Here is an 18,207-nt window from a genome sequence, read left to right on the forward strand (position 1 = left end):
TTGTAAATAATGCACAAATTTTAGGCGGTATGGACACAACCTGTGTTTTAATATGGTTATTAAGTGGTAAAAAGACAATGGTAATATTTGGAAACATAGACTTTCTCCTGTTATTTAAGTATCTTAGAATAAAAATTTTAAACAATCATATCCTATTTGTTTTTCTGCATTTTTAATGCTAATGAGAATCACAAACATAATTTATTCATTAATCACAAAGTCCTATACTATAGCATATTATACTACTGACCAAAAACTCCACCCAAGTCAAAGCAGTGGGACGCAAAAAAATTGTAATAGCTTACAATTTCATGAAAACTCATGTGTCAAATGATTCTGCTTGGTTTTATTCGCACTCACCTTTGGCCCCGGTATTCCATTCTGTCCTACTGCTCCAGGCAACCCGGGCTCACCCTCAAAATAAAAAACAGATACTACTCAATAAAATAGACAAAATCTACACATTACGTAGATCATTAGAGGACATAACCATCAAATAATGCTCTAGAGGTAGCTAGAAAATAAGCGACTACTAGTGTAAACACAAGTTAGATTGTGTGGTCCAGAATTCTATGTGCTAGGGACTAAGGACATGACAGGGTTAATTTCCTTTGTTCAGCCTTTTCTCCATTAGGAAAACTGAAGCAGGGGCTGGCCCCATGGCCAAGTGGTTAAGTTCTTGCGCCCTGCTTTGGCAGCCCAGGGTTTTGTCAGTTCGGATCCTGGACGCGGACCTAGCACTGCTCACCAGGCCATGCGGAGGCGGCGTCCCACATAGCAGAGCTAGAAGGACCTACAACTAGAATACACAACTATGTACTGGGGGCTTCAGGGAGAAGGAGAAGAAGAAAAGAAGATTGGCAACAGATGTTAGCTCAGGTGCCAGTCTTAAAAATAAAAGGAAAGCTGAAGCAATTTACCAATGGAACGAATGTCTAGCATGGTGCTAGGTACACTGCAGGCATCAAATCAACATTTGTGGAATGCAGAAAATACACCCGAAAATCTAAGACTCTCTTAATGGAGAACTTTTAAGTGATCCATTAGCTCAGGAAAATAAATACTAAATGATTGTATTTATCAGTCTTAATCAAACGATCATTTCCAAATCTAAATCTTGAAGAACACACGCATCTTTGAAGACCTACTTAATTCATTTAGACACATTCGATGCTAAAGTAAAAATGGCTTGGATCTCTTTTTCCAGTTTTACTGTAAAAATAATCAGAATAAACATTCAGACTTGTGGTTCTTACTGTCACATTGAGTGACAGACATTTGGGGAAAAGATGATGGCTATTAGGCTAGAAAAGTTTCCCATTTCAGAAAGATGATGATGTATACCAGTCTTTCTAGACTCTTCACTAGCAATTGTTTTCCAAGGAGGATAACTTCGTTGAAGTACTCAGAAGCAAAGAAAGAAAGTGCATGGCGACTGCAGTTAACAAGACTGTCTTGTATATTTGAAAGTTGGCAAGAGAAGAGATGTTAGATGTTCTCAGCACAAGGAAAAGAGAAATTATAACTATGTGAGGTGATGCATGTTAATTAGACTTATTGTGGTAATCATTTCACAATATACACATATATCAAATCATTAAGTTATACACCTGAAAGTAATACAATGTTATATGTCAATTATATCTCAATAAAACGGGGAAAAAAAAAGAAAGATGCTCTGGTTCTCAATGCTTCCACGTGGCTCAGACTTATACCAACCAGAATTTCTTTTTCATGTAAAAACATTCCCAAAGCCATTATCCTGTGCTTCAACTACTGGACAGCTTTCTTCTTTCCACTGAGGGTAAAACAGTTGCTCCTTACTTGATTTTTTTAAAAAAATAGACTTTATTTTTCAGAGCGGTCTTAGGTTCACAGCAAACTTAGTGCCGGCCTGGTAGCACAGCAGTTAAGTGCACATGTTCCGCTTTGGCGGCCCGGGGTTCGCCAGTTCGGATCCCGGGTGCAGACACGGCACCGCTTGGCACACCATGCTGTGGTAGGTGTCCCACATATAAAGTAGAGGAAGATGGGCATGGATGTTAGCTTAGGACCAGTCTTCCTCAGAAAAAGGAGGATGATTGGCAGCAGATGTTAGCTCAGGTCTAGTCTTCCTCAAAAGACAAAAAAGAATGTTTTCTAAGTTACCTGGAGGGCAGGAACTGTGCCATTTTTATATTTGTGCTCGCAGCTCCAAAAACATGTGCATTAGTAATAACGGCAACATTTCTTAGGTGCCAGGACCTCTGCATTCATTAACTCACTTGATTCTCATACATTTCTGTGAGGTAAGTACTATCTTTATCTCTATGGAATAGATGAAAAAACAAGAGCATAGAGAGGTAAAGTGATTTTATCAAAGCCATTCAGATTTACACAACTCTAGCTGACATTTGACCTCTCATGATCTGCCTTAAGAGGTTGTGCTTCTAACACTATGATGCATTGCTGAATGAATGGATGCATCTAGAAACTGGGGGAGAAAGCCGATGATGAATATTTCTATCCTCATTATCATTCGGTTTACACTCCCTGTTTATAAACGACTTTCCAGAATGTATAGAAACCTGAATTAAATATAACTTATATAAAGATGATTTTTTGTACACCCACCAGATAAACTAAGAATTGTGAAGCTTATGGGGTCTATATAGAAGAGGAAAAAATATTTTACTATTATACTGGACTGTTATAAGTGCTAAAGTCTTAACCTCCTGGAAGAAATTCTGCTTCCTATACAAAGTTGCACTACAATCATAACTCTTACACTTTCTTTGGTAAAATGGCAAAAATGTTGACTTAGAATAATGATGGCCATTATAGGAAAATTTTGATATGCCATTTGTACACAACGAAGGGTAAGAACTTGGAAACAGAATACACTCTGAAAGAGGACTATCATTTCCTCTGCACCCAGAAAAAGAGCTATTGAGTCTGCTTTCTTCAAAGACTCTACAACAGGACGCACTAATGTCATCACTCATGGTCTAATGCAAACAAGAGATGCTGCCAGGGAACAATACAAACTCTGTTTAGACTTTCAAAGAATAACCATGGTAGCCAGAAGAATAATAAAAAAAATGGTTAAGCCCCTGGAACCGGACAAAATACATGCTGAGATTTTGAAGCAAAGAAGAGAAACGTTGCTCAGGTATCTGCTTAACATCCGCTTTAATATATGAACTCCGAGGGACTAAACTTGATCTCTATTCTTCTTTGATTTTATATATTGCTAAAATACTCTTTTAACACAAAAGGATACCAAGAAAATTGCACCCATAATCCCATCCCTCTATAATAATTGTTTCACCTTGTCCTGTTTCCTTCTAGTCTTTTTTATTTATGCTTGCATATCTTCAAGAAATTGTTAGCTTATAGCTTGACATTCTGATTTTTTATTATTTTATACCACACATTTCTTTCCCACAGTCTTCTTGACTGTCTTGTGAATAGTTTATCATCTTTCAAAGTCAGGTGGGGTCATCCGTTTAATCTGTGCCAATTGCTGAATACTTAGGTTGTTTCCCGTTTTCGCTATTAAAGATAAACTAAAATAAACACCTTTGTAAATATTTCTAAATTGCTTTCCCAAAGTGTCCTGAGTCTTATCTGCTCTTATAGGTACCCTCTCTGTGTTACGTTTTCACAACTTTATCAGCATTGGATACACAATTTGGACTACTTTTGTGGCTATTTTAATAAGCACAGACAAGAGTTTACTGTTGCTCAGTTTTCCATTTATCACTTGTAAGGTTAAATATTTTTTCATGTGTTTATAATTTAAAATAGGTATCTCACAAAATTTTAAAGCTAAAAAGTGAATAAAGCTGTTTCCTGAATGAATCAAGGGAGGATGAAGAAAGGGAAAAATGACTCATAGAGTTTCACCTTTCTAATAAGTTACATCAAGAAAAACACATTCAAACTTAGATTAGGAGGCTATGGAGCATTTTGTTAGAGTACAAACTTAGTTTCCTAGATTGCGTGAAAGGAACGCTACAGATGAAATGCTGTACAACTCTGAGCACTCAGGCCAAGCTCTGGCGTTCTGGAAGGCACTAATTCATTCAACTAACACTTAGCAAAAATTTACTATATGTCCTACTCTGGGCTGAGTGTTTCAGGGATATCAAGAGGAAACAGACATGACAGGCACCTGTGCCCAAAAAGCCTATTTTTGAGTAATAAAAAAAAGATACGTACATAAATAATTTAAGAGGACATCTAACTGACATCATGGAACTTTTGTGTGGGTGTGAGGAAGATTGCCGCTGAGCTAACATCTGTGCAAATCTCCCTCTACTTTATGTAGGATGCTGCCACAGCGTGGCTTGACCAGGGGTGCCAGGTCTGTGCCCGGGATCCAAACCTGTGAACCCAGGGCCACGGGAGCAGAGCGCAAGAACTTAACCACTATGCCACTGGGCCAGCCCTGATGGAACTTTTTTTTGAGCCAAGTTTTCTTACACTTCATGAAGTAAAAACGCATAATAAATAGAAATCAAAGGAAATCTTAATGAAGAATGAACCACATGTCATATAATGTATTAACATTTTTTGGTATATGAGGACAAAATATTATCATGAGGCCTCTTCAAATAAAGTTACAATGATATTCTATTAAGACCTAATGTAGTACAAATATACATGTACAGAAAAACACATCAGAAAAGTACAGACAAAAACATGGGTATTAGGTTTTGTGTGTGTGTGGAGAGCCAGTCTCCTGTTTGTTGGATAATCTATGCATCTATTTCAGAATGCACCTCATATGCACAAGTACGGAGGGCATTCCAAAGACAGTGATGAAAACAACAGCAGAAATCTTACCTGCAGAGGGGTGGGGTTTTCACTCCTATACTTTAAATTCTAAGGCTATTTCCAGTGCATTACTCCCAAACGACAATTTGCATATTTAAGCTAAAAATAAAAAATAAGTTGGACTGACTTTTAAGAAGGATGGCTTGCTGCTTGCTTGCTTGCTTTTTAAAACCAAATACTCTTTAGAACTCTAATGTAAAACATAACTCAAGGCTTTTACAATTATTTCACTTACTGCTATTCAGAGGCAACTTGAAAGAATGCTTAAAGATAGAAAGGAATGTGGTTTTCTTATGAAATTGAGTGCTAAAGGGAAATAGGTCATTTAGCAGTAATATTGCTTGCCATCACTTCAGTCACAACTGTTTTCCATTCTGGAAACAGGAATTTAAAATGAGTTATAGCTTTCAGTTTTTAGCATAATATAATTTCACATTCACCTTGCCAAAATAGATTTGTTTCCTTTAAGTACTGCATTTTTGCAGAGAACTCATCCAAACAGGAGGGAAAATAACTACAAGGAACATGGACCAGCAGTGGACGGAAAGAGCGATATTGAATATAACATGGCATCAGTCTTACAGTTGCTCTCCTGTCTCTGGAGTTGATGGTGTCGGTGTGCACGTGGAACAAAATAAACACTAAAAATAGGCAGTGTTGGTCACTGATGGCTCTCTAAGACACTCGGTGGTCTGGGCCTTGCTTCCTGATGGCAGAAGGTGAGGTCAGAGAAGCAGGTGTTCTCCCCTTTCACAGACAGTCACGGTGGGGAGGAGGTGTCCTTTTCTACAGCTCAGGGCCACAGAGGCCTTGGTGGCAATTGTGTAAATGGCACTTGGGAGAGGAGGACCCTTTGAAAGCAGTGAGGCCCCCAACAGGGAGTTCCAGATAGAACTGCTGGGGGCAGAGCCAGGAAGATGCAGCTCTGTTCTCCATTCACATTTGTTCTCTCTCTAGTTTAGGTTAGTTTAGTTTTCCACACTAGCCCCTAATGGCAAATAAGTGTGAACATGAACTTGTGTGAAGGCAGAGGTACAAAATGACCAACATATTTGACCTGGAAATTTATAGAAATGTAGCATTTTATGACACAATCATAAAGAATCGTAACCCCAACCTTCCTGTGTTATTAATGCTCTAGATAAATCCTTGTCTCTCTGGACTCCTGCACACTTCTGTGAACCCCCAGTTTAAGAAGTTTGACTTCAGGGAGATTCAGTTTACACCAATAATATCACAGTTTTAGCTCTGCTATCTTTTCAATGAGTTTGTGTGGTTGGCTGGCTGAACTATACATCCTTGGAAATAGTTTTTTCTACATATGTTATCTACACATATTTGAAATTGAAAATACCACCCATTCATATACTGCAGATGTCAATCATTGCATTCAAAAAGAAGCAAAATCTTTGGTGACATGATGGTTAAAACACACACATTTAGAAATGTACAACCTGGTACTAAATAGCACAAAGGAGAAGGACAAGTTTGAATCAAAGACCGAAAATTGAGCCACAGCCATAACGAAATCAGAGTAGTCCACATTAGGTTTTTACACTGAGCAAATACATCAAATAACCATAAAATTGGTAATTTACTTGCTGTTGGCTATATATGTCATTTTAAAGATGTCTAGCACCAATGTATTTAGAATCTAAATGGAAAACTGTTTTCAGTTCCACATTCTTTGATCCAATTTGTTCCCTGGACAATTTTCCCAGTTCTCCTTCAGTCTAGAACCACTGACACCTGTTCCCATGCCATAAAGGCTGTGATGTGGGCTAAACCTCGCAAATGAGCAGAGTTGAAACCTGTGTTGTTCAAATGGTACCAGTGACCACATGCGGCTGCTCAGCACTGGAGATGTGCCTGGTTTTGAGAAGTGATATAAGTGTAAAATACAATTTTGAAGACTTCGTAGGAAAAGAAAAGAATGTAAAATATCTCATTAATGTGAATATTATTAATCTTGAAATATTAATTTATATGATGTTGAAATGATAGTTTTTGATATATTAAGTAAAATACATTATTAAAATTAATACTACCTTTTTTTAACTTTTTTTAATGTGGCTACTAGAAAATTCAAATTTACATACGTGGCTTGCTTTTGGGTCACTCATTATATTTCTACTAAATAGCACTGATTTAAACTATAAGATTCTTTAATTATTAGAAGACACGAGGGATAAAAAGCCTTTAAAAGGAGGGAAGGAGCACAGTCAGTCTTCGGAAGGCAACCCACAGCGAGACTTAAGAATGGAGACACCACAGGGTGGAGTCCAAACCCACCACAGAACTCCGCCAAGATGGAGGCGTGTGTATTGGGGGGAGAGCGGAGGAAGGCTCTGGAGCAGAGGCTGCTGCAGGGCCAGGGAGGGAAGGGCCTTGTGTGTGACGTGGCACAGCTGCAGTCAGCCTCGCTCAGCCTACGCAGCCGGCCAGGGGTGACTGCCTAACCCATCTCCTTGCCACCCACTGTCCCAACATTCTCCTAAAAACAAGCTAGGCACATGGCTCCTTATCTCAGTTCTCTCAGGCATCCCACGGCACTCAGAATAAGAGCTGAACCCTCACAAAGGCCTCCTATGTGGTCTGGTGTCTGCCGCTTCTCAGGTCTCACCTTCGGCTGCTTCCCTCTCACTCACTCCAGCCACATTACCCCTTTGTTTCAAGATGCTAACCAGGAGCCGGCCCAGGGCCTCTGCACTTGGGGTTCTCTCGTGGACCACCTTCCCTCAGATGGCCAGGGATTTACTCTCTCATCTCCTCTGGCCTGGGCTCAAAGGTCCCCTTACTCTATGGTTGCCCTGGAACTCCAGCCCCACAGCACACCCACCACCACAGCACCCACTCTACCACCCCACCACCCACGCCACCACACTGCCTTCCTATATCCATTATCTTACTTTATTTTCTCTATTGCACTAATTACCACCTAAGATATAATTTTTTGTTTCTTTTCTTTCTCTCCCACTAGGATTGCCAGATTTGGGAAATAAAAATATAGGACACCTAACTAAATTTTAATTTCAGACAAACAACAAATAATTTTTAGTTACATATATCCCAAATATTGAATGGGACACAGTCATATTAAAAATTATGGGTTGTTTATCTGAAATGCAAATCTAATTGGGCATCCTCTATTTTATTTGGCAACTCTTTTCCCACCCCACCCCCTCACTACCACTAGAATATGAACTTTGTCTATTTTGTCTATTACTCTTTCCACAGTGCCTAGAGACTGTCCCGTACACATAATAATTGTTCAGGAAAGAACGAGTACGAGAGGCAAACCCATTACAGCCACAGGAAGACAGGAAGCTCTTAGAGCTTTCTCTACTGGGAAACTGGAAAAGACCCATAACTATGGTGGTGGGAGATGGCTCTTTGTCTCAGCTACCGCAGGGCCCCGAGAAAAAGATGGGAGAGATGTTAACCCAGCAGTGACAGCTCCAAGTCAGGCTCAGGTCCACCTGACACATGAGGACTGAAGAACAGAGGAGCACGGGGTCAGAGTGAAGGGCGGGATGAGTGTGGGGAGAAGCCCTGGGAAGGGCAGGCTGCCAGGAACCCCTCCAGGACCCTGCCAGGGGAGCGTGGCTGCCTGGTGGACTAAAGGCCCCGACAATTCCAGCTGTGGGTATGGAGACTGGGCCATTATCAATAGTTCCATGTATTCAGTTGTTTCGCCTCTTCTGTCTCTCCTTCCTCACCCCCCCACCCACCACCTTCAGGTGGAAAGCAAGTAGTGGGGGGGGAAATGCTGGTTATACAAATTATCACGTCCTCCAAAGGTCCCCAAAGACCCTTTCAGACTGCACACAAGTGTCATCGTTTACCTCATGAACTCACTCTAACATCTGCTTCCCCTAAGCAGAAGCACTCACAAAAGAGTGAAATACTTTTAGTTGAAAGGAACTAAGCAGGTCATTCTTGACAGACGAAGAAACTCATTCAGAGCGGGGAGGTATTTTCCAGAGGCAAACAGACGTGAGGTTAGAACCCAGGCCTTCCGACTCTCCATCTTGGGCTCCTTCTATCTGAGCAACTTGTGTCTCAATAACTCGTTCATTTCTATGATGTTTTTTTTCTCCTTGATTTTAGCATAAAGTAGGAAAGTGGCCTCAGGGAGCCTCCAGTCTAATCCCAGGCTTTCCACTTCTGGTCCTTGTGACACAGAGCAAACTGTGGAGCTTCTCTGGGCTCAGCTTTTACTCTACGTGGTGTGAGCGGGTAGATTAAGTGATTGCTTTCTCCCAGCTCTACAGGATTAAGATTTAGTTTTATTATTATTATTTGTTGTTATTGGACTAAAGATGTCACAGGAGGCTGCTTGCTCTTCAGACATCTGATTAAACCTGGCTCAGTCCCAGTTTCACAGGTCGTGGAAGTCCAAGACCCGCTCACTGGGCTCCCCTGCTCGAGTTATTGCATCCGTACGTGTCATCTCTGCTTTGCCCCAGACCGATTCAGATGAGTCAGTATGTCCTTCAGCAGTCGCCTCAAGAAGACCAGTCTCCTCAGGCCTTTTGTGAGTCCCGGATTGAATACCTTGGGAAGGTGTCACATCACAGAACTTGGCTTCTCCTTTCTCCCCCGTGCATCTCACCTTCCTCCCACATTGCCTCCTTCCTAGACCATCCACAGAATTCAGCTTCAACCTCTCTTACATGGAGCAGTCCAGCAGTTTTTAGCTCCTACTTGCGTACCCAGCCAGTACTTCTGTATCTGCTTCCTTCCTGGAGGCAGAGGCTTTGTAACACGGCGAAAGGCAGACAGAAACCCCTCTGCCTGGGCGATTAGGTCTGGTTATGCATCAGGGAACTGGCATCCCTGGAGGGGGCTTTTGTCCTCTTTATCCAATAAGCAGATTCCTTCCCTAACATTGGAATCTCTTTGTCCATGTTGGTAATATGCACACTAGTTAGTAGAAAAATAGACTGATCTATCAGCCGAGAACTTAATAAAAATATTCTGTTTCAGATAATTTACTGAAATGGGTCTTAAACTGATTAAAGTAATAACTAAACTTAGTAACCAAACCTTCATTATCTATTTTTCTTTTTTTGTGAGGGAGAGTGGCCCTGAGCTAACATCTGTTGCTCATATTCCTCTTTTTGCTGAGGAAAATTAGCCCTGAGCTAACATCCGTGCCCATCTTCCTCTATTTTGTATGTGGGATGCTGCTACAGCATGGCTTGATGAGTGGAGTAGGTCCACACCCGGGACCCAAACCTGTGAACCCCGGGCCACTGAAGTGGAGCATGCAAACTTAACCACTACACCACTGGGCCAGCCCCCACTATGCTTTTTTTTAAAGTACAAAGGTCTAAAAATTTAATGTAAGAAAATATGATAGTTGTAACAAAAATACTATGGTATGGACTATTTCAAAAATAAGTCTGCTGGTAACATTTTTTATTGTAGTTTTTTGTACTGTTAATATAGACAGAAATGTACAAAATATAATTTGAACAAAAATTCAAATGCAGAGAGGTAACTAGGAATTTAGGGGTCACAGAAAATAGCTAAACTGAGTTTATTTGGGGGAAATTTATACAAATGAGAAGAACTATCTGCCTTGAGCGCACCCCTGGAATTGGAAGGTCCAGGCAGGAGGACACACAGAGGACTCCGTCCCACGGCCCTGCTGACATCCCCCTTCTCTTCCCAATCCCACTCCTACTGTCCATCAGGGAGAGCCTTGGGGCTGTGTGTGAGCAGCCCGTAACTCTGCCCACAGCTCCCCGCCACAGCTGCTCCAAGGCCACCCACAGGTTTAGGGGTGCACACACCAGCTGTGTGGCCCACCCTTGGGAATGTGGACCTGGGGAAGAGGCCAAAACAGGCACCGGAAGCAGACTCAGGGCAGCTGAGGCAGGATTCCGGGGTCTAGATCACCTGGGACATGCTCTAGAAGTGGGGAGACCGGGCTTTGAGTGGCAGATCTCCTCGGCCCTACAGACTCCTCCCTCACTGGGAGGGCGACACCACAAGGGGGACAAAGGAGGCTGGAAGAGCAGCACTGCTTGCCGGGGTCTTCGGGAAACACTAGGCAGTATTTCCTTCTTAAACAACTTACGAAAGGTACAAACGTCAGCCAAAACCAGCCAGAGCCCATGAGGCCACGTGTGGTACATCTCCTTTCTGTACATCAAACAAAGTGTTCTCTGTGTGTACTCTTATGGAAAAAACGATTAAGAATAAAGGCTTATGTTTTAGGAAGACAAAATATCCAAATGGATGAAGCCGGTATGGAAAGTGGAGGAGTCCGTTGGGAGCGGGCTAAGTCAGACACAGCACGGTTGTTCAGCTCCCTGGCCTTATAAGAATCTCTTCTAAATTAGATAATCAGTGTTTATTGCAACTTTCCCTGTGACTGGGGCTGCCAGAAAAGAAAGCGCAGTGGCAAGAGCTTATCAGCATCTGACACCTCCTCGCAAGGGACCAAGTGAGAGGCTGTGACCGTGTGTATCCAACTACAAAGGGACTCAAAAGTTCTGCTGGATATTTGAAGAGAGAGGCTCATCCATCTCTGGATGCAGGTAGGAAAGAATGAAGCCCCAGGCGTTACTGACAGCCACCTCACAGCCAAAAGGAAAGCAGGAATTAGGATGAAGGCAGCATCGTGGAAGACAGTGAGGTGAAAGAACTGGGGCTCTCTGTGCCTTGGTTTAGCTGTCAGAGTACAGCGAGCTGAAGCTGCATTTGTGCCGGACGTTCAAGTTACAGGACCAACAACACCTTCCTTTTAAAAACTGTGCTCTTGATATCAGTTTTTGAAGTTTAAAAACTCAGCTAATTTCTACTTTCCTAAAGTATAGCTCTTAATAAAAAAGCCATGTATACTTTGTATGATAAAGTATTCTTTTCTTTTGGAAAGAGAATGTGTCTAATTATTGACAGAAATGATAAATGATGTTATGTCCAACTAGAAGAATTCTAAAGATCAGTAAAGAGTAGTAGAAAGAGATAATAGTTCTTATTAACATTCACTTACACACCCAGGAGGTTTGTGAGTCATGGAGTTATTAATGCCTCCAATTCAAAGAGGAAAACTGTTCTGATTTAATGACATCTTTTAATAAAGTTACATTTATTATTTCCTTTATTTTCTCTGATTAAACTTTGAAGTAAGTATGACAGTCCTCACTTGACAATGAAGACACTAAGGCTCAGAGAAGGTGAGTACCTTGTCTGGGGTCACACAGATACTGCAGAGCAGAGCTGGGATATTTTGAACTTGAAGTCCACACCCTGCAGCGGGAGCAGACTGCCTAGCTTTGAAGCTGAGCTCTGCCACGAGGACCTGGTTGACCCTGGGTGAAATATTTACCCTTTCTGTGCTCAGTTTCCTCATTAATAAAATGGAGATAAGACTGGCACCCACTTCCTAGGACTGCTGTGAGGAATAAGAAGCCAATACGCATACAACACTTAGGGCAGTGCCTGACGGTTAGCAAACAATGAATAAACGTCAGTAATTCCTAGACACCGTATACTCTTCTACTCTCTGCACTGGGCAGAGAAGACAGATGAGGATCCTGAAAGAAATTCCATTTCTCATAACTTAACCCCATCGATGCTATTTCACAGTTAGATCATCATTACTGTCCCCTTGGCAATGGGGCCTGGCGTCAAATGAATGGAACTGGGTAAAAGTTAACCTATTTCGATTGTCACGAAAAGTTATATTTCATTGCAGCCTTATTTTTAATACAAATTTCAAATTCAAGAGTATCATTTAGCGATGAGAGCTAATGATACAAGAACGAGTTTTGTGCTAATATTGATTTAATATTTTAGTGGTTAGAAACTTGGAGCAAAAGGAATCAATGATGAATACAAAACCCTGTAGTGGTTAACAATATGGTGTTTTAGAAACAGAATTCTAAGACCAAGGTTGTCCATAATTTAATTTGTAAGTACAGAAACATAGTGATAGTCTCACTTCTCCTTGCCAACTGCTGCCCATCTTTCAAGTCTCAGCTAAAGTTACGTCTTCAGGGAAGCATTCCTTGACCCTCGGCACCAGGCCAGGCTGCCCCGTGCTTCCCCACCGTGGTATTTAACAGCACTGTAATTTAACAGATTTCTGGTATAACTGTTCATTTAACGTCCCTGTCCCCAGTTAGGCTGGAAATTCCACGAGGGCAGAGACAGCTTGAATGTCAGTGCTCAGGTGGTACGTGGCACTTGGTAGTAAGGGCTGAAAGGATGGCAGAAGAAATCAGTAAGTGAATCAATGGATACATTTAAGGGAAGTTTTTTCAAAAAGCTTTCTCAGATTACGTAGGCAATTTAATCAGATCTAGTAAATCAGTACTTTTGTGATCCCCTTGATAAACAGTGTCTTTTCAATTAAAAAGAAAAATAAGTGGACTTGATGATGTCATAATTCATTCAAACACACTTGCCTTGTTGTTTCTTTGTTTGGTGACAGCCTATGAGCAGTTCCCTCCCTCTCACCTCCCTTTCCCCATCAATCCCCTTTCCCAATATTTTTGTTTAGCAGAACGATAACTAGCATCAAACTTTATAGTAACATGCCTAAATGAAGTCGGGGGAAAGTGGTTTAAAAAAATCTTATTATAATGGTTTTATTTCAAGCCAGCATTAAATTACCTCTTTCAATTAACTTTTTATTCCTCTCTAAAGGAAATTAAAGTTAATTATGGAAAGAATAGAAATATCATGTGTTCCACTTAACAAGTAAAATTGAGTGAAAAGTCTCTTTAAGAGTAAGCTTGCATACAAAACTGTCTGAGAATGTATGAATCACCCTCAAGGATGAGGTGATCTGACCATACGAAATATTCTGTATTAGGAAAACGATGACGTTTCTTTAAGAAGAAAGAACACATCTTATGATTATAGTTACTAGAGAGAAAACAATCATGTATTCTTGAATTCTAATGTACACAACTGCTAACTGTAACAGAAAAATTAATAAAAACAATTTTGTTCTCAACTTTAACCTGCAAAAGGATTGAATTGCTATAAGATACTTCCCCAGAACAATTACTTAGTCTGGAATCAGAAAACAACCACTTCATTTATTCCAAATATCTTTTCTTAAAGTCTAAAATCGAAAAGTCCTACATGTATTGGGTAAGACATCACTGGGTAAATTCTGCTACAGGAAATTTTGAGCTAACTAACCAGAAAACAAGCAGAACTATAACAAAGTCAAATCCTTCAGGAATTTAATTCTGACTGTCTAATGATAGAGTCAAGGTAGCCAAAGAAAAGAGCGCATATTTCATGGTTACAGTAAGTGAATCCAGAGTAAAAAATACTGAGCTCATTGTATACCCCACTGTATGGGCTTGAATAAACAGCTTGACCTTTGGAAGACTCAGAGCTTCAATTTATCTGCTCTCTAAATATATTTATAATAAAAATGCCATTAGAAGTACGCTGTGAGGATTAATGTCAGTGAAGAACTGTGAGACCCACGGAGAAGGGATGAAAAAGAACTCTAAATACCATGACTATAAACCAATTAAAATTTAATGTCACTTAAAAATCACATAGCTATCTGGGACAGATACACAGATGATAGACTAATAGCAATTTTTCATTTATACTATATTTTGAAGTTTTAAAAATAATAAATTCTAGAAAACACTTGAAAAATACATGAAAAGATCATCTGATATTTATCTTTTGCTTTAGAAACAATCCCTATGACTCTGGAGCCTCAGAGAAATTCTAGCTTGCTTAGACAAAATAATTTGTTTTTAATCTTGAAAATCTTTAATATTATTTTTATAGTAACAAAGAGACAAGGATGTGGTCTAAGGGCTACATAAATGAGACTTATGAGGCAGCCTGTCTCTGTCCCCAGACCTCCTCTTCCATGGCATTCGCAGAGTGCTGGGAGCTGACTGCTATTCAAATAAATTGTCATTACGATGATTTATTCTTATAGATGCCAATTAATGTGAAAATGTGGAAAGAGTAGAAAAATATAGAGTTCTAGTAACACCTATTAAGAGTTGAGATTTTAAAACAAAAATTGTAGAAGCAATTTATTTTGTCAAAGGATTCTTTACTCTTTATCTTATTTATTTTTATTTTGTCAAAAGGATTATTTTATTTTATTTTATTTTAATTTTTTTCAAAGATTGGCCCTGAGCTAACATCTGTTGCCAATCTTTTTCTTTTTCTTCTTCTCCCCAAAGCCCCCCAGTACATAGTTGTATATTCTAATTGTGGGTCCTCCTGGCTCTGCTATGTGGGACGCCCCCTCAGCATGGCCTGATAAGCGGTGCCATGTCTGTGCCCAGATCCTAACTGGTGAAACTCTGGGCCACTGAAGCAGAGCACAGGAACTTAACCACTCAGCCAAGGGGCCAGCCCCACAAAATTATTTTAAAAAGTCCCCACTTCTCCAGTATATCTGCAAAGTAGGTTTAATTGACAAATGCTCAGATATACATCTCTTTGTGTGGGGGGAGAATGAATCATGAAGCACCAATAAAATGTTAATTATACTTTTAAACTAACAAGATATATTCATGAGAATTACAAAACTTCTGTGTCCAATATAATTAGCCACAGAGGAAGAGGGCAACATTTCACGTTTTCAGGTAAGACTTAGCATCAAATCTGCCCTAAGTGCTTCAGCTGTTGGAAACAAGTCCAAATTATGGAAACAACAGCTTTCAGAATTGGGCACAGAGGATGCTCAAAGCTGGCCGAATTGGAAATGAGACATGGGTGCCTTTTTGTGGTATCTCTTAGAGACCTACAGATAAATTAGCACAGCCCCCTTTCTCATTTTTCAGGTGAAGCCACCTTGAGCCCAGAGAGGAAAAGAGTCTTTCAGAGGCTGCACAGGAGGTGGTGAACACAGAGCATCTCACTCCAGGACAGCGCTCTGAGAGTCTGTCGGAGAGTGGAGAGAGTGCCAGGGGACAGAGAAACAATTTACCTTCTTGTGGAATTTTGCATACTCATTTTCTTCCTTTCATGAATTCAACTGGCTTCTGCTCCCTGCCTGCAGCTGAACCTAGCTCTGAAACTCTCCAGGTGTGCTGACACTACTACAGATACTAGGTAACATTTACTGAGCACCTGTTATATTACGTTCTCTTTAGGGACCTTATCTAGTTAACGCTGCAAGGTCTGTATTTATATTTTGCACCTGAGCCTTAGAAAAGTTAAGTAACTTGTGCAAATGAGAACAAGGACTTGAAGCATTCCCTCTCTCTGACTACAGAGTCCATACTCTTTCCTCCGTACCACACTGCCTCCCACTTCTCACAGAAGGATGCTCAGCAGCCCTTCATAGACTGTGAAGAGAGAAGGAGCTAGATTGGAGTTTAATGCCATGTTACTGCTCATGTAAGTCTTTTTTCCTCATACAATCTGAAGAATTGGAAGAGCATTACAAAAATGAGAAATATTCAGATTAGCAGTCAAGACAACCAATATTTAAAACAAAATAGTGTAAAAAAAATGTCACCACCAAGTTTATTGGCCAAGGCGAATCACCAATTTTGTCAATTTGAATGGATGGAAAAATTTCTAGCGGAAAATAAACAAAATGTTTTCTTAAAATGGTTTAGTTGTCTTTCTTTTTTATAAGATAAAAATCTTATAAAATCTTTTTATTTTCTAGTTGTTATTTGCTGTATTTCTGATGGCTTAGAAATCAAATATCTTAACTATTTTCTGAAAACTATTTTCTAAGCATCAAAAGTATTTCTTTGGAAAAAGTGAAATTAATGTGAAAAAAATGTTTTCTGAAGATAATTTAAAGACAGGTGCTTTTTAAAAAGATTATGTCATTGTAAGCTCTCTTCTTACAAAAACAAATTCTAGAGATCCAAGACACATTTCATATGCTCTAAGAATAGAATTATTACTCTTTTTCCAACTGTGTTTTTACTGTCTAAATGACCTGCCGTTTCAGTGAAGGGGATGCATTTTTTGTACTTTCTTTTCCTAAAGATGATTTAGCAAATATTACAAATGTTAGATAACGACTAGGATTAAGAGAAATTTCATACATAAACTTTTAGGTTAAGTTCCATGGAGTAGAAAAAACAATCTTAAACTACATTTTGCTGATACCTTCATAAAGGCGTGAACCATTCAGCTTCCCTAGTTTTATAGGAAACACTTTAAAATGCCACAAAGATGTACAACAAGACATAAAACTGCAAATATTAACTATTTCCTTGAAACATAATTTAAACTTGGTGACTAGGACAAGAAAATGTCACATTCCTTTCTCTTGCTAAGGAAATTGCATATTTCCTTTGCAAAAATAAAGAATATGCAGTCTTCATAAACATATATGTGACAGTTTTAAAGTTGTTTTGTTTCAGGTTAAAGGCTTCTATAAATTTTCATGATTGTCTCAGAGTTGAAAAAAGAAAAGAAGCCAAGAAGAAAAGGCAAAACATTAACCTTAGGCGTCTAAGTTTTGTTTTCACCAATGTTAAAGATATTTATGTTCTATCCACGTTTTGTCCCTTCCATATATTACCTTAATTTACATACTTTTCAAATCCATCTTAGAATGAATACACTTTCTCATTTTTGCTTGTTTTCCTCCATGATCTGCAATGTTCTAAACAGAAAGTTAATCTTTTCTCTTTACCAGGATTTGCAAAGCAAATGGATGTGCATTTATTAAGATCTATTCTGTCTATAATGGTTGGGCTCCTTACGATTTCAGAATTCCACTCAGAGTGCGTGGATTTAAAATCCTCTGGGAAGACAAGCCGACGGGTCACAGGATTTCAAAAGGCCAGTCCCAAAGCTGTGGGGAAGACGGGAAATGCCTGGCTCGGCTCCCTGGTTCTGTGGACTGGCCCAGCTGGCGGCTCGTTCGCAGCCACCATGGCTTTCCTGGTCTCTGTAGGGTTCCAGACGGAGGAGCAGTCAGGACTGCTGGGGAGCACAGAACACCAGACCCACCAAAGCCAGAGGCTTTGTCCAACTGGTAAGTAGGCTGCAGGTGTAAACATGCACACGCACAAGGGTATGTCTACGTAGAGCTGTGGGGCTGGTTTTCTTTTACTTTTTTCTCCTCGTTATTAACAGTCCAGTAAAAGTGTACTACCAGAGCCTGGCAAGTCTACTTAACTTCTAATTTTGCTTAACAGGAAAAAGAGCTTGCTTCTGGATTCAGAAGATTCCAATAGATTCTCTCTATGATAATAAGTTTTTTTTTTTTGCTGAGAAAGATGCATCCTGAGCTAACATCTGTTGCTAATCTTCCTTTTTCGGCTTGAGGAAGACTCGCCCTGAGCTAACCTCTGTGCCCACCTTCCTCTATTTTGTACGTGGGTAGCCACCACAGCATGGCCGCCTCCTAGTGGTGTAGGTCTGCACCCAGGAACTGAACCTGGGCCACCAAAG

General features: G+C 40.1%; 1 protein-coding gene across 6 annotated transcripts in view; it reads right to left on the reverse strand.

Moving 5' to 3' along the window:
- COL25A1 (collagen type XXV alpha 1 chain) overlaps positions 1-18,207 on the reverse strand; it is a 440,445-nt gene that overhangs the window by 82,619 nt on the left and 339,619 nt on the right. For all 6 annotated transcript variants that reach the window (XR_006887816.1, XR_006887815.1, XM_046655549.1 and 3 more), the window contains exon 13: positions 361-414. Coding sequence is in view for 4 of the 6 variants with exons in the window: in XM_046655549.1 (XP_046511505.1) it covers positions 361-414 (54 nt within the window). In the remaining 2 variants the exon portion in view is untranslated. The remainder of the gene's footprint in view (positions 1-360; positions 415-18,207) is intronic.

Source organism: Equus quagga, chromosome 3 (genome assembly GCF_021613505.1).
Source record: "Equus quagga isolate Etosha38 chromosome 3, UCLA_HA_Equagga_1.0, whole genome shotgun sequence".
Classification (NCBI taxonomy): Eukaryota; Metazoa; Chordata; class Mammalia; order Perissodactyla; family Equidae; genus Equus; species Equus quagga.